Source organism: Choristoneura fumiferana, chromosome 22, assembly GCF_025370935.1.
Source record: "Choristoneura fumiferana chromosome 22, NRCan_CFum_1, whole genome shotgun sequence".
NCBI lineage: Eukaryota > Metazoa > Arthropoda > Insecta > Lepidoptera > Tortricidae > Choristoneura > Choristoneura fumiferana.
In genome coordinates this window covers 13860451-13884599 of record NC_133493.1, presented here as the reverse complement: position 1 = coordinate 13884599, position 24149 = coordinate 13860451, and the positions used below count along the sequence as shown (strand labels likewise).

Sequence of the window (24149 nt, the reverse complement as noted above, 5' to 3'; positions counted from 1 at the left end):
TGCGAATTAACACGTCAGATTCTACTTTTTGTTTTTGACAATCACCGAAAAGAGTACCAACTTGTCAGTGATCGTTCCGTCTCTTTCATTTGGAGCCTGACGGCTTTTTTCACATTTTTATTTACATTGTCAGAATTCCGGATTAACGGATTTCCTTTTAATATGGCTTGAATTGCCAGTATAATTACATTATAAAGAGTTTTTATTTAATGAAAAGGTAATGACATGTGCATTTTGCACCAAGAGACTGAAAATGGAACACCGTTCACATTATATTAAAGAGGACTAGCTAACTGGATCATTGGACCTTATAGTCTAAGAGGTGGCAGGAATTTTTAAAACGATCATAGAAACGGTTAGACTCATTTTTATGTGTTGTAGAGTGGTCTGCTGATGTGAATAATTTTGGTCTGCCTGCTCTCAGTGGGTGCAACTTTGAGATATAGCGCATAAAAGAGGCTTTATTGTTGCGAAAAAAAAACGATAACAGAAATGGTTAGTTTTAGTACATATTCAAAGTATGGCGTCTCCTCATGTGAAACGAATTGGTCTGCCTGCTCTCAGTGGGTGCAACTTTGAGATATAGCGCATAAAAGAGGCTTTATTGTTGCGAAAAAAAAACGATAACAGAAATGGTTAGTTTTAGTACATATTCAAAGTATGGCGTCTCCTCATGTGAACCGAATTGGTCTGCCTGCTCTAAGTGGTTGTATTTCAGAGCTATGATGCTCGCAAGATGCTTAATTGTAAAGAAAATTCAAGGTAATGGTAATCAATAAAATAAATCTCAGAGACCGTTAGTACTAGAAAGCTGTAATTTGGTATAAATATACTTATCTATCACGCCAACAAATTGATAAAATAAAAAAAAAAAAAACATTTTTTTAGGGTACCTCCCATAGACATAAAATGAGGGTGATTTTTTTTTTCTCAACTAACCCTATATTGTGGGTATCGTTGGATAGGTCTTTTAAACCAATGGGGGTTGCTAAGACAATTTTTCGATTCAGTGATCTGTTTGTGAAATATTCAACTTTAAAGTGAAAACTTTCATCAAAGTCGAGCGTCTCCCCCCTCTAAAATCTAAACCGTTGGGTGGAAAAATTTGGAAAAATTAAGGATGGTAGTAAGTATATCAAATTTACAAGAAATATTATAACGACTAAGATTGTTTGAGAATTTGTAGTAGTTCAAGAGTTACTAGCAGCCTAAGGTATAAAACATACCTAAACTTGGAAGATTCCGTACACAATAAGAAATCCTTAGAAAAATATTAAGTACTTGATTTTTTCCTAATGGCTACGGAATCCTTTCTGGGGCGTGTCCGATACGCTCTTGGCCGGTTTTTGTTAATTCAACTTACTTGTATAAGAAGTCTTCTCTAAGAAGTTTGGCTAAGTGCCACTTGCAAGCGCATGAACGACACCGTCGGAGTTGAAGCGTCGTAAAATCAGGAATCGATTACGAAATCCCCATCTTTGTTACCAAAGCTGATAACACTATAATTATAACTGATTGCCGCAGATAGTCGGGCTCTCAGTTTATCGCGCTTGGTTATAAGTCACAGCGCCGTCTCAGTTCAAAGTCGTGGAGGTTTAGCCTTCACCTTAGCTCTCCACTCCTGTCGGTTAGCGGCCTCGTTCTCCCAGTGAGACGGCACTATGGTGCAACTTTTCATGGTTCTCTTTAGCACGTCCTTATACCTCAAAACTTATATAATATAATGTAATCAGCTTTGGTAACAAAGATGGGGATTTCGTAATCGATTCCTGGTTTCACGATTACTTGACTTTTCTTTGTAATCCTCTACTGGGTATCAAGTGAAACGGTGAATTACCATTACATATTAAGGAGTCCGTATTCATTTATACAAATATTAGAAGCAAAAAAGTCCCACGGCGAATGGCTGAAGTAGAAAGCTTTTGGTTTGATGCAACCGGGCTTTGTCTGAGGCCAACACGTGGGCGGCTCTGGGGGTGTTGTATGACACCGTGGTCGCTTCGTTCTGCACTGGGGGGACTGAGAGGGTTCGGCAGCACCCGGAGCATCAGAGCAGCCCTATTAAGGGTGGTACTGCTTTCTTTGCTTAGCCTTGGAAGGGGCTAGAAAAGGTGTCCTGAAAAAAGCTCACGCAAAACACACGGAAGGTGTAGTGTAACCGCGGCTGCCTTCGCATCTTAAAACACGTGATCAAAATAAATAATAATAATACTATAAATCAATCGCAAATGAGATTTGGTGCATGGAACGTGCGAACTCTTCTTGATCGTAATGAAAACGCCTGCCCAGAGCATAAGACCGCCATTGTAGCTCGGGAACTCTCTCGCTATAATATCGATGTAGCTGCTCTCAGCGAAACACACCTTGCTGATGAGGGTGAGCTGGTGGAGCAAGGTGGCGGGTACACATTCTTCTGGAAAGGACTCGCCTCGTCCGAGCCGCGAAGGTCAGGCGTAGGATTTTCGGTTCAAGGATCAACTCATTAAGAAGTTACAAGAGAATCCGGTGCACATCTCGGACCGCGTGATCACTTTGCGCCTCCACCTGGATAACAACAACTACCTTAATTTTATCATGTTGTATGTTGGATAAGCTCCGTGGAGTCACTGTATGGAGAGTGTACGACCCAGGGAGCAGATCCTTCTGTTGGGTGATTTCAATGCCAGAGTCAGACAGGACTTTATTGCATGGCCTAATGTTCTAGGTAGACACGGAGTAGGAAGAATGAACGATAACTGACAGCTGCTACTAAATTTCTGTGCACAATTTCATCTTGCAGTTACAAACGCAATGTTCAGACTTCCCGCCAAGCATTAAAACACGTGGATGCATCCAAGGTCCAAACACGCATCTGATAGATTATGCCATCGTACTCCAAAGAGATGTTTCCCAAGTCCTAATCACCCGTGTCATGCGTGGTGCACACTTCTGGACCGATCATAGGCTTGTTGTCACAAAACTTCGTCTCCGCCTCCATCCTGCTTGCCTTGTACATCTGGTAGAACTAAGCCGACGTCTCTAACCGTTGATAGGCTTACGGATCTCGGGATCAAGGAAAATATACTATGACTTGATTGCTGCGTTGCCTCTTTCTAATAAGATCATGGCGATCTTGATGCTGATTGAGGTCTGAAAGTCCAAAACCAAAACACGAGGATTGGATTGATGAGAATGATGGAGTCCTTAGAAAGGGGGTACAAAAGACAAGTGATGGCAAGACAAAGCTCGCTATTTGCAGTGGCTTGCAAATACTAATCAGCTAGGGAAGTTCTATGGTGAAATTAAAAAGCTAATCGGCACGACTTCACTTGCAAAAGTCCCACTTAAGCCTGTTAGTGGCGAAGGCCTTCTTAAAGGTAAGGAAGAAGTGCTGATGCGATGGGCAGAACATTTCAACTCTCTGCTGAACGTAGATAGGTCGGTTGACCTGGAACACGTTCGCTCAATTTCCCAACTTCCTATTGACATAAAGCTGGACTAGCCGCTGAGACAAAGCAAGGTTGTTCTTGCTAAGTATTAAGCAACAACAAAATAAGCGCGCGGTCGGAATTGATTTTATACCGGGTGAACTGCTCAAAAACGGCGTTGAGGAATTGCATACGGCCGTATGGGAGCTCTTTCAGCTGATGTGGAGAGAAGAGAGAGTCCCATCAGCCTTGAAAGTCTTATATAAGAACAAAGGAGTACTTCTCTGATGTAAGTCCCTGGGAAAATATTTGCCCGAGTCCTAATGAACCGCCTTAAGGAACTTTCTGAAAAAATATTGCCTGAGACTCAGTTTGGCATTCGACCTAATTCGCGTTACGTGTCCGCACCACCGAAGTTGTCGCCGCATGAGGTAGGACTCAATGCCACCTACATTGACCTGCGCAGCACTTCCGTATTCCACACACGAATCAGATCATTTGATGCTTCAAAGTTTTCGGAGGCATCTTAGGTAGAAACGGTCTAGCATGCGAATGTGCCTGCGATACACCATCCACGCTTCAGCAGAGTACAATAAGTTAGGAACGACCATGGACATGTGCACAGAGATCTTTATGACTAGTTTAAGGTCATGCGTACAGAAGAGCTTGAAATCCAACTTATATAATGCTGCAGCTGCAGCTCCGATTTGGCTGTTAATCTGGGCGCTATTTTCTCACTGCGGCAATTACAGGAAAAGAACAGAGAGCAAAGCCGCCGCATGTGCATCTGCTTCGTCGATCTCGAGAAAACCTTTGATAGTGTCCCTCGAGAAGCTCTATGGGTGGTACACAGTAAGATAGGATGCACAGAAAACTTTGTGAGACTTCTTCGACTCCTGCATGACGACATGCAGTGCTGCGTCGCTCTCGACAGTGAACAATCAAACTTCTTACCCGTTACCTGTGGGGTGAAGCAAGGTTGTGTGCTAGCGCGTGTGTGTGTGACCTTGACGCCGAGATTAACAGCCGAATCGGAGCTGCAGCTGCAGCATTCGGTAAGTTGGATTTCAAGGTTTTCTGTTCGCATGACCTTAAACTAGTCACAAAGATCTCTGTGTACATGTCCATCGTCCTTCCTAACTTATTGCACTCTGCTGAAGCGTGGACCGCGTATCACAGGCACATCCGCATGCTAGACCGTTTCCACCTAAGATGCCTCCGAAAAGTTTGAAGGATCAAATGGTCTGATCATGTGCGGAATACCGAAGTGCTGCGCAGAGCCAATGTAGGTAGGTTGCATTGAGTCCAACCTCATGCGGCGACCACTTCGGTGGAGCGGCCACGTTACGCGAATGTCAGAGCAGCGGGTGACGAAGCGCGTCTTCTGGTCAGAACTTGAGGATGGCAAGCGTAAGCATGGCGGACAAGTTTTGAAGTATAAGGACGTGCTAAAGAGAACCATGAAAAGTTGCACCATAGTGCCGTCTCAGTGGGAGAACGAGGCCGCTAACCGACAGGAGTGGAGAGCTAAGGTGAAGGCTAAACCTCCACGACTTTGAACTGAGACGGCGCTGTGACTTATAACCAAGCGCGATAAACTGAGAGCCCGACTATCTGCGGCAATCAGTTATAATTATAGTGTAATCAGCTTTGGTAACAAAGATGGGGATTTCGTAATCGATTCCTGATTTCACGACGCTTCAACTCCGACGGTGTCGTTCATGCGCTTGCAAGTGGCACTTAGCCAAACTTCTTAGAGAAGACTTCTTATACAAGTAAGTCGAATTAACAAAAACCGGCCAAGAGCGTATCGGACACGCCCCAGAAAGGATTCCGTAGCCATTAGGAAAAAATTGATTTTTCCTAAGTACTTGAGTACTTAATATTTTTCTAAGGATTTCTTATTGTGTACGGAATCTTCCAAGTTTAGGTATGTTTTATACCTTAGGCTGCTAGTAACTCTTGAACTACTACAAATTCTCAAACAATCTTAGTCGTTATAATATTTCTTGTAAATTTGATATACTTACTACCATCCTTAATTTTTCCAAATTTTTCCACCCAACGGTTTAGATTTTAGAAGGGGGAGACGCTCGATTTTGATGAAAGTTTTCACTTTAAAGTTGAATATTTCACAAACAGATCACTGAATCGAAAAATCGTCTTAGCAACCCCCATTGGTTTTAAAAGACCTATCCAACGATACCCCACAATATAGGGTTAGTTGAGAAAGAAAATCACCCTCATTTTATGTCTATGGGAGGTACCCTAAAAAAATGTTTTTTTATTTTTTTATTTTATCAATTTGTTGGCGTGATAGATAAGTATATTTATACCAAATTACAGCTTTCTAGTACTAACGGTCTCTGAGATTTATTTTATTGATTACCATTACCTTGAATTTTCTTTACAATTAAGCATCTTGCGAGCATCATAGCTCTGAAATACAACCACTTAGAGCAGGCAGACCAATTCGGTTCACATGAGGAGACGCCATACTTTGAATATGTACTAAAACTAACCATTTCTGTTATCGTTTTTTTTTCGCAACAATAAAGCCTCTTTTATGCGCTATATCTCAAAGTTGCACCCACTGAGAGCAGGCAGACCAATTCGTTTCACATGAGGAGACGCCATACTTTGAATATGTACTAAAACTAACCATTTCTGTTATCGTTTTTTTTTCGCAACAATAAAGCCTCTTTTATGCGCTATATCTCAAAGTTGCACCCACTGAGAGCAGGCAGACCAAAATTATTCACATCAGCAGACCACTCTGCAACACATAAAAATGAGTCTAACCGTTTCCATGATCGTTTTAAAAATTCCTGCCACCTCTCAGTCTATTACACGGTATGTAATAAAGTCAAGTTTCCTGCGGTGTCCCATACTTTTGGATACTTTGGCTGCTACGGTATAATGTCGGCTTGAATGTTATAAAGTATTTGGCGACGTGCGTGCTCCACTATATTTGTACACGATGGATGTCTCGAACAATTTGACCGCTTTGACTGATTCACTGGTAATGACTATTTTGTATGTTTCCAAGTATTTGGTGATCTTGACTGCTACGTACTATATGACGCTGACTGTCCCACTGATGTGTACAGGCCTCCACACGACAATACCGACCCGATATTTGGTGTATACGCCCATAAAAAAATAATGTCAGTTTGACAAGAGTTTGTATGGGCGTGTACGTACAGTCACCAGCACCAATATCTGACAGAACAAGCGTGCATAAATATCTGATACGACTCTATTTCTAAGGCCGGAAGGACGTGTCAGATATTTTTGCACGCTCCGCTGTGGCAGATATTAATGCTGGTGACTGTACACGAATAATCGGGTCGGTATTATCCGGGCCGGTAAAGAGATACACCCCTCTCAGTTCCAGTGTTGATTGGGAACTGTACACACACCAAGGATATGCTTCGCAGGATTGATCCCGGCGATGTTTTTCTTCACCGTAAAGTAAATGTAATTTCGCTTATGAATTTCGAAATAAGGAACAAGGAATGGATCCTATGACTTATGTAAGACCAAGTTATACCCTTGTTTATGAAAATAAAAATATTTCGAATTTGAATTTGAAAACTCAAAGGTGCGAGCACGGATTTGAAACAAAGAGCCTCTGCTTAAGAGGACATGGTCAAACCACTGGGCCATTACGGTTCCTGCCCCCTGCCACCACTTGGCATATTATCATCATGAGCAACACGTGTTTTCAATATAGTGAGTGGCAACTGGCAAGTAAACGTCAATTAAAGGCAAAGTTTACAATAGACAAATTTTGACATTTTCATATTTCTCATTCGTTTACTGTTTTTTTTTAATAGGTAAAAAAAACTAAAAAGTAACATTTTTGTAATTTTGTGTTTTATTTAAAAAGCACGTCGTAGTCATTGAAAAAGTATTGTATGCGACGTTGTTTTAATAAGTCAAAAGCTCGTGCCGTCTTACAAAAGCGAGTGTACGATTTCGTGCAAGGCCGGCAACGTATCTGCAGTGGTGATGGTGCTACAGATGTCTATGGGCAACGGTAATTAAATTACAAATCATAACACCAGGTGAACCGTCTGCTCGTTTGTCTGCTATTACATAAAAAAACAATGTTCGCTACGCTCACATCGTAACTCACGGTACTCGCTTTTTTGACATCTGTTATACAACTGTCGCATAAAATAGTATACTAATGCAGTTGATCCCGCCGCGCCCCTCCCGGCTGCACTGTCCGGTGCCGCTGAGCATGCTGCGGCGGCCGTACGAAGACCTGGCGTTGTACCGGGTGCTGGCCGTCTTAGCTGATACAATGATGCTGGTGCTGCATAAGGGGGAACAGGCCTGCTACGCTATGAAGGTATCACTTGCTTAATCATCGTCATCAGAGCTCGGAAAGGTATTCATTACCCATAATGGTCACTTGCCATAATCTTCATTTGCCCTAATATCAGATGCCATAATTTTTAAGTGCTATAATATTCAATATCCCTAATATTAGATACCATAATACATTCGATAATATTTACATTCTATAATGTTCATAATCTCTAATATCTCATGCCATAACAATTATTTGGATGAAGGTATCATTATAATTGTCGTCAGAGCTTAGAATGGTATCCCTTTGTAGGTGACTCACGTACTGAAAGAGAGAAAGATAAGTGACTTGCCGAAGAGCTTGAATGAAGAAAAGGGGTCTATATCGACTGGTCGAAAATAATGTAATGTTTGACATAACTCTTTTTTCTCTGAAACCATTTATTTTTTACAATTGTTATAAAACAAACCTAACCTAACCTATAGAGTGCTACAGGATGACCATTTGAAAATTTATGATAAATGTACGGTTTCAGTGGCAAAAAAAAAACTGACTAACGAAAATTATGACAAACATTACATTATGACTTATAAAATTATGGCAGTCGAAAAGGCAGTCGAAAGAATCGACTTGCACGGAGCACAGGGACGCTGGTAGATTTTTTTTTTTGAGAATGCATTTACGGGATTAATTCTGTATTTTAATCTTTTTCGGTATATTTTCTTTTATGCCAAGGGGTGCATTTCCCCTTGCATTCCATTCCAAATGGGGCTGTCTTACTCGTGTTATACCTGCCAATGTTATGAACAGCTTAAAAATATACTTTATTTTTTCAGGTCGTACAAAAAATACCAAACAACCTCACAGAATTCGACGAATACTTCCTCCAAAGAACAAACGAAACCAGACAGCTTGTACTGCCAACCAGCATACCCTACATGGTGCCTCTACACTCCTACATAGAGACAAACAGTCTCATATTTCTAATATTAACATACGCGCCGGGAGAAAAACTAATTGACTATATCAAAAACTATGTCAAATCAGCCCCCCAAACGCCAGCTAGAGAACTAAACTTAGAAAACGTTTTTTGTGAACCATTAAAAAAAGATAACAGTGAAGTTGAATGTGATATTAAAGTTAATGTTGAAAGTGAAAGTGAACAAAGTGTCGATGAGATTGTGAAGAATTCGCAGCGGCTGCTGGAGAATGTGGATAAGGTGTTGCACGAGAAAGGAGAAGTGGAAGAGGTTAAGATAGAGGTCGAAGGAGAGGCGGAAGATGTAAGGGCTGTGGAGTCGCCTAGTCGTTTTAGGGTAAGTATAATCTTTTAATCCTTTCATTATTATGAATTCCAAAGTTTTTGTTGTGTTTTTACAACGCTCATAGTGTGCTTGAACGTTGTTTAAACAATAAAATTCCATAGATAATATTTTATAAGTCAAAGTATTTGTAGCGAAGTATTTTAAGTTGGTACATACCTACTTAATTGTATTTTAATTTGGTTTATAGTTTTTTTTGTATTGATTTGTGGTGTGCAATAAAGAAAATGATTTTTCCGTGTACTCTTTTATGAAACTGAAGTCCAACCAAACTCTTTTGCAACGTTTAGATATGAAACTTTAAGCTTCAATTAGATCTGCCGAATTTTAAAAGATAAAATTATCGATATGAAACTACCGTGAGACTCATTCGTTCGTAGTGAAATAAATACCGTACAACTCACGTTTTAAATCGAATTTAGCTGGACATGTTTTGGGCTAATTTGTAGCCCTTTCTCTCGTAGTACACGCCACGGCGCTAAATTCGATTTAAAACTTGAGTAAAATCGATATCATTTTTTAATCGCGGAATTTAAATTCAACTGCGTAGAAAGCCGCGGGTAAAGTGTAATATACTATAATAATGTTTTAGAGCGGGGCTTTGTCGCGGGGAGTGCTGCCGCCGTCCGCCCTGCGCGCGTGGGCCGCGCAGCTGCTGACCGCCATCGACAGCCTGCACCACGCCGGCCTCGTCTGCAGGTACACAACAACAACAACAACAGTAATGTGTTAGAGCGGGGCTTGTCGCGGGGAGTGCTGCCGCCGTCCGCCCTGCGCGCGTGGGCCGCGCAGCTGCTGACCGCCATCGACAGCCTGCACCACGCCGGCCTCGTCTGCAGGTGCACAACAACAACAACAACAACAGTAATGTGTTAGAGCGGGCTTGTCGCGGGGAGTGCTGCCGCCGTCCGCCCTGCGCGCGTGGGCCGCGCAGCTGCTGACCGCCATCGACAGCCTGCACCACGCCGGCCTCGTCTGCAGGTGCACAACAACAACAACAACAACAGTAATGTGTTAGAGCGGGGCTTGTCGCGGGGAGTGCTGCCGCCGTCCGCCCTGCGCGCGTGGGCCGCGCAGCTGCTGACCGCCATCGACAGCCTGCACCACGCCGGCCTCGTCTGCAGGTGCACAACAACAACAACAACAACAGTAATGTGTTAGAGCGGGGCTTGTCGCGGGGAGTGCTGCCGCCGTCCGCCCTGCGCGCGTGGGCCGCGCAGCTGCTGACCGCCATCGACAGCCTGCACCACGCCGGCCTCGTCTGCAGGTGCACAACAACAACAACAGCAATGTGTTAGAGCGGGGCTTGTCGCGGGGAGTGCTGCCGCCGTCCGCCCTGCGCGCGTGGGCCGCGCAGCTGCTGACCGCCATCGACAGCCTGCACCACGCCGGCCTCGTCTGCAGGTACACAACAACAACAACAACAGTAATGTGTTAGAGCGGGGCTTGTCGCGGGGAGTGCTGCCGCCGTCCGCCCTGCGCGCGTGGCCGCGCAGCTGCTGACCGCCATCGACAGCCTGCACCACGCCGGCCTCGTCTGCAGGTACACAACAACAACAACAACAGTAATGTGTTAGAGCGGGGCTTGTCGCGGGGAGTGCTGCCGCCGTCCGCCCTGCGCGCGTGGGCCGCGCAGCTGCTGACCGCCATCGACAGCCTGCACCACGCCGGCCTCGTCTGCAGGTGCACAACAACAACAACAACAACAACAACAACAACACCACTAATAACTATATCGTCACCAATACTGGCAATAACGCCACTACCGACACCAAAACAAACAAAAACACCATCACTACCAGCATGGTATTAATATTAATACCGACAATGGGTAAATTACAGGCTGTTACTTATATATATTATTATTTGTAAAACAACAAGAACTAATCACTACTACTGCTTATAGTACTAGTACAGCAACAACAAAAGCAACACCCCCAACAATAAGTAAGCCAACAACACCAACACGTAACCAATGTTAACCCGTCAGGGACCTGAACCCGTCCAACATCCTCCTGAGCGACGGCGGGCAGGTGATCCTGACGTACTTCGTGGGGCGCCCCCCCGCCGCCTGCCTGTCCCAGCTGGCCCGCTGCGCCGCGCGGCAGGCGCCGGATCTGTACGCCGCGCCCGAGCTCTACCAGGCCCTGTGCGCCGGCCACGAGGACCGGGACCCCCCCTCCCCCGCCGGGGAGACATGCGACTATTGGAGCTTTGGGGCTATCATGTACGAGCTGATATGCGGATTTGTAAGTAACCATTTCATTTTAAAGCCATGCCCGTACCGTAGCTCTGATAGGTTATCATAGAAACAAACTCCTAAAATAATGATTAACTGGTGGGGATATTATAGTAAATTGACATTTGACCTTTTTAACCCCCGACGCAAGAGGGCTGTTATAAGTTTGACCGCTATATGCGTCTGTCTGTGGCACCGTAGCTCTTAAACGGGTGGACCGATTTGAACGCGGTTTTTCTAGCGATGGTTCTAAGTTGTTTGATCAAAATCGGTTCAGCCGTTTTTGAGGTATTGAACTTTAGGTTAGGTTATTTAGTTTTGCATATCTGTCATAGTTTTGTTAAAGTTGCTTTATTTTTCCACACTGTATACCATGGTAGTCTAATCAATAATCATGGTAGCAAATCTTCTGATTTCCTTAGATCTATACTTTATCGAATTCGATTGATTGCGATTGTGGGGAACCTATTTCCAACAGTGGATGTCGTTTTTTAGCGGTAAGAGCACCTATTGTCTACTTGTTTTTTTTTTTTTATTTTTTTGTTGTCTCTGTACTGCTTTTGGTGATCAATAAAGAATATTTGTATTGTATTGTATTGATGTTCTACGCCCGATATGATGATGACGATAACGCTTTATTGTTGATTTCCAGCCGTTGTCTTACTACCACAAGAGCGTGTTCACGAGCCACACCGTGCTGGTGCTGCCTGAAGACCTCTCCGTGGAGGTGGAGTCTCTGCTCACACAGGTACCTAATGTTCTATCATTTAAACCATAACTAGGGTAGGGCAGCTGCCCTTTCCCCTGGAAATTGTATGCTGTACACGTAGTCATTCATAAGTGCTTGTTATAGCCTAACTTCAATAAAGATATTTTGACTTTGACTATAAAGGTGATGCTTGCTGCTCCCACACCGCTGCTTAAAATACGAAATCGCAGTGACGTGTCGTAAACTTAAGGTCTTTACCGAACAAAAGTCGATTCGATTTGTAGCATTATCGAATATGGCGGATGTAGACATTATCAAATTTTACTATTTCTGTTTCTTTGGCTAGTTGAAGTATAATTTTGATAGTGTTTTATGCGGCGATTAACCTTAACAGTGAACAGTGATCACAAATTCTATATTGCTCTCGTGTCTGACACTTTTTAATGCGCAAGTTGTCTCCACGTGGTTTCTGGAATTTTACTATCAAGTTGCAAAAACTACAACCACCGTACAACGTCCCTCTCAAAGAGAGTTTACCTTGACACTGGCGAAATTGTCCTATTAATTAGGACAGAAAAGCCATATTTTAAAAGAGAAGAAGAAGAACAAAAGTCGTGACGTTTACGGCACGTCACTGCGATCCCGCACCGTTTGCGTATTTTAAGCAGCGGTGTAGAAAGCATGCAAAAAAACGGTGCGCATACGATGCGTCACTGCGATTCCGTCACCGTTTTTTAAGCAGCGGTTTGGTCGCACCTTAATGCGTTAAGTTTTGAAAAAAAAAATGTATATTTAAATTTGTTTATAAAGACAAATTTCTGGCGGGTGCTTTCCCTACACGCTGAAGTACGGTCGCGGAACACGAACTTCTACTTGTCTCTGTCACTCGCGCGTGAATATTTGACGTCGCATTCGTACAAATTCATCTGTGCGAGCGGAACGGCAAATATTCACGCGCGAGCAACAGAGACACATAGTGAAAGGTCATTGTACCAAATCCTTCGTGCTCCGCGACCAGACTTTACATATATAAATTACATGTTTATATCTTGTGTTTCGTTTCGGAGTTTTCGTGTAGTTAGTGTGTATAAAAATGTGATTTGCCCCCCAGGCCAGAGCTGGGCTACGCCCCTTGTTAACGCATTCACTGCCACCGACGCACATATGCGATTTCGGAACTTCGCCCGGTGCCGCTGTCATAATTATTCACACATTTTGAACGCACATGTGCGTCGGCGGCATCTGTGGAAGTCAGGTGGCAGTGAATGCGTTAATAAGAGTATTGTTGTTTGCAGCTGCTAACGTACGACCCGGCGGAGCGGCTCGGCCGCGGCGGCGTCGACGAGATCAAAAACCACCCCTACTTCAAGCAAATCGACTGGGCGGCCGTATTGGACGCCTGGATAGTGCCCGGCTGATAGAAACATATAGCCCTCTCATTCTGGGAGGAGGCCTGTGCCCAGCAGTGGGACGTGCATATACTACTAGTGGTTCTTTGATATATCTCGCGAGTTTACAGTTCCAATCCCCCGGTGCTCCGCCATTTTGGAATCCGAAAACTGGCCCTGTACGAAGTGCAAAATTCGAACTTCGTATCTTGCCGTCCCGCTGACGCTTATATTATTTAATAAGAGAGTGAGAGGGACGGCACGACACGAACTTTGAATTTCGTAGTAGCCCCCCTATGTCAGCAAAAAAGCCATGTAATGCGATAGAGATGGAGGGAATAATCCTTTCGCGTCGTATTTTCTCGGAAACGTTCTTATTTGTAATGCTACTTCAGTCAGTCGCGGTATACAGCGTGTCTTTTTGATACTACCTCAAACTGTAACCAGACGAAGATTTAAGTGCTGTGAACCGATATCAAAACTAATTGTTAATTTAGAATTAACTACCAGAGCGTAATTAATTTTTGAAATATTTTCGAGCAGCAATGTAATGCGTACTATAATTGGATACGAGAGAGAAACGTTCTGTGACAGCTGTCACGTCAACAAGCGCGACGTTTTGAATAAAAACAAAGTAGTATCACGTAGCGATACATTGCGTGCTAATTCATTTTGAAAGGAAAATAATAAGTCAATTTTTTTGACTAAAACAATAAAATGTGATAATTAGAGCCTTCACTAACTGCCCTTAAAGTTTGAGGTAGTATCAAAAATACACGAAATCAAAGTTTATCGAACGGAAAAACAATTTTTTAAGCTATATTAACATGCACTTACGACTGACGAAATATTAGTCCTTATGTAGTAATTTAAACGCATATGTGCGTTTTCGGTACTTCGTGTTTCGAATCTATAGAATTCCGTAAAATTTCTTTTATAAATTATATTTATAGACATTTTGTTTTGTACTGGTTTCATTTCAATTGAATTTTTATTGCTTTTATGTTTTATTCCTTTGATATTCGTATTCTTTTTTTTGCGTTCGAATCTCAAAGAATTCCAAAGAAAAATGTGCAGTTTTCGCCTTAAAATATGGTCCAAATGCGACAGTATTGTACAACTGGGATGTTGTCGTCGCGGTAAAAGGAAGTAGGTGAAGTAGTTGATTAATTTTAATGTTAGTCATTGTATGTAATTTATGGAATAGTACCTTAAGCTGATGCCCCTGGCTTGTTCCATCCGGAAATCGAATTGTAATTCCGATATTTTGTGAAGTTCCCGTGGGAATTACCAAATATTACACGGTGGGCTTCATTAAGGCTGAGTTTCCACCAGAGATGAGGATGAACGAGGAATGTGTTTTACATAACCAATAGAAACGCTTCAATTACCAATCTTCGCACAGCACAGCTAAAAGTGCCCCCACATGCAGTCGCTCGATTGCAGCGATAAATCGGGTCACGTGACCCCATTTTGAAGGTGATTTTGAATTTCCCGCGACTCGAAAAAGTAGCGTCAATTCGCCGCATCGAGCAGCAGCGACAAAATGGCTTCTTGCAGGATTGATCTTGCCATTGGTAGTTGATTTCTTAATCTCATTTAGTAGCAGTCGAGGCAGTGGTCCAAATCAAAAAAAAAACAGTGGTATTGCCGAAATTGAAGACTTTTTTTTTCAGTAAAGCTCAACATTTTCAGCTTTATCGCTATGTCACGTGACCAGATTTGACACTGGAAACGAGCGTCGAGTGATTTAATGTGGTCGCGGCCTAATGGAACCAGCTAAGTGGAGCGAGGCGAGGTAATTGAAGTATCGCTATTGGTTCATGAAAAATATTCCTTGCACATTTCTGGTTCAAAACGCAGCCATAAACATACTGATCTTTTATTAAATATAATGACCCGGATAACTCACGTCTTAAGTCGAGTTTAGCTCGACATGTTTCGGGCTAATCCGTAGCCCTGAGTCGCGTAACTCCGGAGACGAAGGGCTACGGATTAGCCCGAAACATGACGAGCTAAACTCGATTTAAGTCGTGAGTTATCCGGGTCATTATATTTAATATGAGTGAGTCTCACGGTAGTTTCATGTTCAAAATACTGATCTTTATTGTTATATATGTGTTAAAACAAAATTTGCCAGGGGCATACTTTTAATGTTTTATTATTATTATGATAACAAATGTAATGTAATTGACATGAATTTATTAGTTAAGCCTATTACTTAAAAAATCGTAACTAAGCACCGATTGTTACTTGTTTAAAATTGAAATCAAAATTGTTAATGTTAATTTTGTTAATTTAACTTAAAATCGGGACATAAAAATGTATTACTTATTATATGTTCTACTTATATCATTTCTGTGCTACATGGAAGAAGGGTATTTTTAAGTTTTACCACTGCGCACTCAACCGCCTGGAGTCCATTTTTGGAATCACATTCTTGAAAACACCATTCGAATGATTAATATCTGTGTATTGCCACAAATATAGAGCTCAAATTGAAAATTTTGGCTAACAGAGATGATAACGCCATCAATTAACGGATCCTCCCATAGATTTTGTATGGCGTTAGCTAGTTAGACGATTTGCCAACACAATCTACTATATATTTATTTCAGACTAAAAATCTAATCTATGGTTTCCAGGGCTAAAAAGTGTTAATTTTTTACTCCTTTCTTATGGTATTTTCACAGATATGCTTCCAAAAAATCAACGTCCTGATCCGCCTCGTAATTTACATACAAAACTATATAAAGGTTCTAATATTATGTTTTATATTTTATTCTTTGGACTGGCAATTGTGATGAAGTTAGTTACTGTATAGTTGAACCTGTTTTTCTTTTTTTATACTAAATAATAATTGTTAATGTGTAAGTACACAAAAAAGATGTACACCTTTTACGCCATCAATAATAGAGGGCTGTCTTAAGTGCACAAGGATATCTAAAAATTCACTTATTTGTTTCACAATACGGTTGAGTTTAATGCACATGTTTTAAGAACTAACAGCGCGGGTGTTACACAAGATGCAGTAGCGGAGGCAAGGGCATCTGCTTCTTAACCTCTTCACCGCCAGTCAACTAGTCGTAAAAGCCAATGGAATGCCTCACACGCCACGGTCAACCATACATGACCAGCATTCAACTCGAAATTAGTCCTTCTGCAATGTAATTAAAAATCAAGTTGATTTGTCGCTGGTTTTTCTGTGCCGTACAGAGCACGTCACTTCGTTTATTTTGTGGTGGTGAAGATGTTAAATTTAAGTTTTATGTAAACTATGGACTTTTAACCTACACTGAACTACGTGCCAACTTTTAATAGCCAATCATTTTGACCCTACTGAAAGACAGTTGGAAGCTTTTGATAGGAGACTAAAGGAAGCGATCAGAGTGAGAGCAACCAAACAGGACGGTGTCCTACTCGCACATACATACACTGAATAAAAAAATAAGTGGATATGGCATGTCAACGAGACACGAGTAAAAAATTTCGCTGTCAAATTTGGGTTTGATAAGTTCTGTAGCCAGGTATTCAACCGTGTTGAATCTAAATACTTTCGGTTAGAGTTAATTTTACTTTTTGGAAATTCTATCAGGTGATAGCTACTTTTTTTTCTAAAAGCTGTAAATTACCTTTCCGCTATTCCACGCTAGGTGGCAGCACATTGTATGTGATATTCATTTACATTCCGTACAATAGAGTCTCAACAATATACCGCTGTCGTAAGGTTCTATGCTGCCGCTCCAGCGTTATCACTTTTTTTTAAATAAAAGTTGCGATCATTTGGCAGTAAGTGCAGATAAGACCGAAAATGTGACTTATTGGTTCAGTAACAGCCTATTCACTCTGCGGCCGTTTTGTCTAAAACCATTCCAAGTGTGTTAGATAGCTTCGGTTTAGGTATAAGTTTGTTTATTTGTTTATACTCTTTACAATCATCATCATCATCTGAGGCATTACAGCCGCGGGTGGGCCTTAGCCTGGTCCAGTAAATCTCTCCATTCCGATCTGTTCATGGCTTTTCTTCTCCAACTTATCACCCCCAGGTTCTTGGTGTCCTGTTCGACGCCGTCCAACCATCTGAGCTTAGGCCTGCCTCTACTCCTGCGGCCCTCCGGCCGGCCTTCGAGAAGGCGTTTGGGTACTCTGGCCTCATCCATTCGTACCACGTGACCTGCCCATCGCAGGCGTCCGATCTTTATGGTCTTAATGACGTTTGCCTCATCGTACATTTGGTATAGCTCGTGGTTATAACGCGTTCGCCATGTCTCGTCTTCCATCACAGCTCCGAAGATGCGCCTTAGTATTTTACGCTCAAATACCAACAAGGAATTTTCATCTTTTTTGCTCAGTACCCAACATTCAGATCCATAGGTGAGTACGGGCCTTAGTAAGGTTTTGTACAGAAGAAGTTTTATGCTTCTTGAAAGAAGTTTCGAGCGAAAGTATCTTAGCAGACCGAAGTAGCACTTGTTAGCGAACATTATCCTCCTGCTTATTTCTGAAGACATATCGTTCTTATCGGTTACTAAGGACCCAAGGTATACGAATTCATTGACGCTAGCAAAGGTGTTATTGCCAACGTTGATTCCTTGTGGCAGTGCTTGCTGGTCTTTTGACGCTTTCAGGTACTTAGTCTTGGCCATGTTAACTTGAAGACCGGCCTCCGCAGCTGATTTTTCAAGAGCAAGATATGCGCTCTCCACTGCAGGCAGTGATCTTCCTATCACGTCGAGGTCATCTGCATACCCTAATATTTGGACGGATTTGTGGTATATAGTGCCTTTGGTCTCGATCTTTGAGTCGCGGATACATTTGTCGAGAGCGATGTTGAACAGTAGACACGAGAGCGCATCTCCTTGCCTTAAGCCGTCGTTGGTTCTGAAGGGTTCTGATAGCTCTGTTTGAACCCTCACAACGCTCTGAGAGTTTCTTAGAGTCATCTCTGTCAGGCGCACGAGCTTTGTTGGGATGCCAATCTCCATCATAGCCTGGTACAGGTAATTTCTGTGCACATTGTCATATGCAGCCTTGAAGTCAACAAAAAGATGGTGGGTGTCGACGTTGAACTCAAATGTTTTTTCAAGGATCTGCCTAAGTGAGAAGATTTGGTCTATTGTGGATCTGTTTGGCCGAAACCCACATTGATACTCCCCCAAGCTGGATTCTACATATGGCTTCAATTTATTGAAAAGCATATTGGCAAAAATTTTGTAACCGGTGTTCAAAAGAGATATTCCTCTGTAATTGTTGCACTCCAATATGTCACCTTTTTTATGTAGGGGGCAAATAACAGATGTGTTCCAGTCATCAGGCATTCTTTCATTGTTCCAAATCTGGAGGACCAGATGGTGAAATTCCTTCTCGAAGTCAGTTCCAGCATATTTTATGAGCTCTCCTTGGATGTCGTCCATTCCCGGGGATTTGTTATTTTTAATGAGTTGGATGGCTTGCCTGGTATCTTCTAGCGTGGGACCTAAAACATCATCGATCTGTTGATTGTTTGATTGAACTTCCGGTGCCAGATCAAAAAGTGGGTTTGTCTGTACTACTGAGCTGTTAAGGAGTTCACGAAAGTATTCGGCCCATCTTTTAATGATCTCAGTTTTATCATTGAGTAGCTGCCCATCCTTACTTCTACATGCTGTGATTCTCGGTTTGAATTCCTTCCGTCCACTGTTAACTTGCTTGTAAAAGTTCCTAGTTTCCTTCTGCAAGTAACTGGATGCAATCTCACGCAGTTGTTGTTCTTCATACAATCTTTTCTTTCTCTTATGTAGGTATTTTTCTCGTCTTCTTTGCTCCTTATACTCTTCTCTCCGTCTGCGGGTATATTTCTGTTGCATTAATCTGTATGCCTCATTTTTCCCATTAGTGGCTTTTTGACATTCATCATCAAACCACTCGTTACGCTTTGGTTTTTCTTCAAATCCTAGAATTTCACTAGCAGCCGTATATAGAACTTCCCTAAGATTTCGCCACTCATTATTAGAATCGTCATTGCTGTTTCCTTCACCCAACTTCATAAGTTCTCTGCAAACTGTATCCATATATTTACATTTGACATTCTGCTCTCTCTTCAGCCTTGATATATCGATCTTCTTTGTCTTTTTTGTTTTAGTGTACTTGATCCGCGATATGCGCGCTCTTATTTTGCATACAACCAGATGGTGATCGGAGTCGATGTTTGCTCCTCTATGGCTTCTGACATCCAGAAGATTAGAGCAGTGCCTCCCGTCTATCAGAATGTGGTCGATTTGATTTCTGGTGACGTTATCCGCCGAGACCCATGTTATCTTATGGATATTCTTATGTGGAAAGCGTGTGCTACCGACGACCATTCCTAGGGAAGTTGCCAAATCAATGAGACGCGTGCCGTTGTCATTAGATGTTTCGTGGAGGCTGTGGGAGCCTATAGTCGGCCGGTATACGGCTTCTCTTCCTACCTTTGCATTCAGATCCCCAATTATGATTTTTATGTCACCTTTGGGAGATTTTGAGTATACGCTTTCCACATCGGAATACCATCTTTCCTTTTCTTCCGAATCCGTATCTTCCGTCGGAGCGTGCACATTAATGATAGTGTAATTTTGGAATTTACCTTTAAGTCTGATTTTACACATGCGTTCATTAATTGGTTGGAAGTCAATTACAATATGCTTTAAGCGTTTGCTCACGAAGAAACCCGTTCCAAAGGTATGATGCCTGTCATTGCAACTGTAATATGCTGTGAAATCTGGCTTATCAATGACGCCATGTCCCAACCACCTAAGTTCCTGAACAGCTGTTATATCAGCTCTGTGATTTGTGAGTTGTTGGCATAAAAGTTGGAGGCCTGCTGGTCTGTATAGTGTTCTTAAGTTCCATGTACATAAAGTAAATTCGTTAGCCGTTTTTGGGTAGCCAGGTCGTTGGTTTAAAATCCGGTCCGTAAGTTTTACTGTTCCTTTCACAATCGTTTGTGTTCAGACGAGTGGGTGATTAACCCCCTGCGTCCTAGGCCTTTAGTGGGGCTGCCACTTTAGAGCTCAAGACCTAACTCCGTTTCTTTTCAGGTATCGTCCCTTCCCGAGTTGAAACCAGTTTTAAGGCGCCAGTTGCTCGCCTTCGCCCTTTGCCCTTAGCATCTGCGCTCTGAAAGAGATGGTGCTCGCACATAGAGTACGGGCGCAGAAGGTCCCAGGGGGTACGACGGGGACGTGGACAGATCGGACTTGTTGGTACCTGCATTCCTGTGCTCCACCATCAAAGCACTGCAGTGGGAAGACGGGCTTTTTATAGAAATCCCTAAGCTCGGATCTTAGAGACCCCACCCATATCCAAATACCAACTTCACCCCCACTTTTTACTCTTTACTCTTTACCACCTCACTCTTTACAATACAATACAATAATTCTGTATTGCTCTTTATTGTGCAAATAGGAAATAAAAAAAATGTAAGGTAGGTAAGGTTATAAGTCCATGGTATATACCTATGCACTTTAAAATCCACTACTTATCTCTTTTTTTGTGTTTCACAATTAGTTTAGTTAATGTCACTGAATGCAAAGATATTTCGGAATCCTAAATGTAACTATAAAGTATTATCAAAAAATATTATTTATTGAGTAGTTTTTAGTACAAAACATAGCGTGTTTTTTATATCTTAGTACTTTAATTAGAATTAAATTGATAGCAGTTAGGTTATAAGGTTTGCTTGGCTTGATCTCAGTTTGCTTGCGGGCCGCTAGATGGCGCTTAAATAAATAGGTGGAAATATATGAAATATATTGAAATGGGACGCAAAAGTGTGTTTTATTTATCATTTTGAAAATGACTTATCCTTGAAAAAAAATACAGTTCAGAAAAAGGTAGTTTTAAAAGCTTTTAGTAGAGGACCAGAATAAATAATAGGTTACCTTTTATCCTCAAGAAATGGGTTGTTTCAGAGGGCGCGCGATAACTGAATTTTGCGTATGAATTCACGGACAACAACTATTATAAAAATAAAATAAATAAGAATTCGACGAGCTGAGAAACTTCTTTTTCGGAAGTTTGTTAAAAACATGAGGATTATTAGCAACTACTACTGGCCTTTCACCATAACATTAACATTCAGCTAGCGTCCGAACAAAACCTAAACCTACTTTTGACAGGAAGTCTCTTAACACCAATTTATTTTTTCACCCAGTAATGGCGCCACTGTCGACGAAGTGCCCACCATCGTACAAAGTAATTTAGTTCCGGATTTGGCCACCTGTACGGTTGTTTGTTTTATATCAACGGAAGTGCTGTGTTTTTTACTGCCGTGAGTTAGAAATTGGAAACATATTGAAGACAGCGGTATGAATATTGTTAGCTTTATAGAGGGAAGTTACTTCCACCCTCGGCACCGTGCCGACGCCCACAAAATCAATGAAGTTCCATAATCGGTGCCTAGACTAGAGTCCCGTCATGCTGCAAGACTGCCTGAAGATCGTTTTATAGTTTACTAGCTTATGCCCGCGACTTCGTCTGCGCAGATCTAGGTTATCGCGCGGTGGCGCCAACTACCGGAATAAAAGGTATCCTATGTTGATCCTTGAGGTTTATATATACCAAATTTCATCAAAATCGGTTCAGTGGTTTCGACGTGAAAGCGTAACAGACAGACAGATTTACTTTCACATTTATAATATTAGTAGAGATAGAAAAGATTGTTAACGACACAACCAAGGAATAAATAATAGGTAGGTATGCAAAGCGAAGTATAGGTAGACTTTTAATTCAAAACATTTAATAAGCAATTTTTGCAGAAAGCGAGCAAATTTGCCCGGTCCTACGGTACGGCCCAAGCCCTCTCGTCCTGAGAGAAGACTGCCCAGCAGTGGGACGGTAGTTATAGAATGAGCTGAAATGATGATTATGAACATAACTCTCCTTCCTTCGGACCGTCGGGTAAAAATTGTACCGTTTCTCTATAGGTACTAATACCGGTAGTACTATTAGTTATTCCGTGCTAATACTGTTTCTTGTGTACCGAATAAAGTAATATTTTAATTTATGGTGACATCTGTTGACGACTTTATAAACAAATCTAAATTTTATACAAAAGATTTTCATCACTAGGTAGGTATATCAACACTCAACAACATACCTTATTTTAAATTCTGCATCAAACCAAGCCTCGCATACCTCGCGAGGCCAAAGCATTTCTTCTGAGGTGATCAACTTATTTGCCGCACTTCTAACGCATATTAACTCTTAAAACCTTCACAACTAAGGTCTTAAATAAGATAAAACTTGTTCTCCATTCACTTAACACACAATTACACAAAACTATACTCTAACTTAAATGAATTAAGGTATCATAAAAGTCAACTTATAGACTTCTTTACTTTATTGGTGTAATTCACGCCAATCACAAATTTATGTTTAACTTGATTAAAGTTAAAAATAGCATGACGGTGATAATGCTTAACTAACTTAGTATAAACCAATTTTACGGAAAAGCATCAGTATTGTACTTATTCTAAAGATACGCAACGACTTTTCAACTTAGTAGTGTCATACAAGCAAACACATTTAGTTTACCGTTTTTAAGATCACATTGCAACTTTAAAACTGTAAGTATAAAGTGTTATTTCGTCTAAAATACAGTTGTAAAGTTGATAATGTTACTTTGGTATTCTCAAAACAATCTTCGGAGAATGCAAGACGCCGATTGGCTCTCAACAGTCTTTCCTTCGTCGACGAAAGGCGCGAACGTTCCGCGCATGCGTCAACTTGACGCCATATTGTGTTTTTGAAAAAAGTGTTCATGTGAACATAATATTGACGTTTAAAGTTTTTAAATTAAAACCGAAAACTTTGGAGTGAAGTTTTATAATGCCAAGTGTTTTTAATTTGGAGTTTACCACGTAGGTCTGTTGGAAACGGGTTTTCGGGCGCTGTGTATGGATTTGGCAACTTGCATAATTTTATGATTATTGTTTACCTGCATTAGGAACTTGAAGAGTGAGTTATAAATTTTAAACAGGCTTATTGGATTCCACTTGGAAAGGTAAGAAATTTACATCTTTTGTGTCATAAAAATGTTTAAAACACGTCCAAAAAGGTACCACTTGGGTTAGACGTTAGGTCTACAAACAGTACAAAAGAAATTCATGCCCAGCCCTACAAGACGATTACCTATCTAAACGCAACATAGACATAATTTATCTACCTAATGATACTTAATAAAAATACTTCCATGTCTGTAATCTACCCGACCTGAGTAGGTACAGTCACCAGCATTAATATCTGCCACAGCGGAGCGTGCAAAAATATCTGACACGTCCTTCCGGCCCTAGAAATAGAGTCGTATCAGATATTTATGCACGCTTGTTGTGTCAGATATTGGTGCTGGTGACTGTACCTTGACACAACTTTAAGGTAAACAAAAAGCTTAACTTTGATTCAGGGAGTAATTTAAAAGTTGTAAAGGACGTTCGCCTTAAACTAACCTACCTATTAAAAAGCTATCAAGCGTACATACATCCTGTTTAGTACGCCGTACGTTCAGAATGCTAATTTTTACTTTTAAATTCTGCTTAGAATGCGAATTTAAAATAGAATTTTTGACGTAGGTAATAAAATGTTCATGGACAGTATTTCTGATCTGGTTGTCTGATTGGATTTTATTAATTCCTCAAATTGTTCAAGTAATTCAACCCTTCAAGGTGGCAGGAAATTAAAAAGTTATACTTAAATGTCAAATCAAAATTAGGGTGACCATGCTTAAAGTAGGACAATTTAAGTCATAC

The 24149-nt window shown here is 41.5% G+C and overlaps 2 protein-coding genes across 5 annotated transcripts in view; both read left to right on the top strand.

The window, feature by feature from the left end:
• LOC141440548 (ribosomal protein S6 kinase-like 1) overlaps positions 1–16792 on the top strand; it is a 34037-nt gene extending 17245 nt beyond the window's left edge. For 2 of the 3 annotated variants that reach the window (XM_074105093.1, XM_074105092.1), the window contains exons 7-9: positions 7609–7767; positions 8565–9044; positions 9643–9900. In XM_074105093.1, the coding sequence (XP_073961194.1) occupies positions 7609–7767; positions 8565–9044; positions 9643–9783 (780 nt within the window). In that variant the 3' untranslated portion in view covers positions 9784–9900. Of the gene's footprint in view, positions 1–7608; positions 7768–8564; positions 9049–9642; positions 9901–11040; positions 11300–11941; positions 12038–13293 lie in introns of those variants that run through there. The other variant, XM_074105094.1, reaches the window with a different exon arrangement.
• A 6292-nt stretch (positions 16793–23084) lies between these two features.
• LOC141440520 (uncharacterized) overlaps positions 23085–24149 on the top strand; it is a 103265-nt gene continuing 102200 nt past the window's right edge. For both annotated transcript variants that reach the window (XM_074105059.1, XM_074105056.1), the window contains exon 1: positions 23085–23407. The gene's annotated coding sequence lies outside the window, so the exon portion shown is untranslated. The remainder of the gene's footprint in view (positions 23408–24149) is intronic.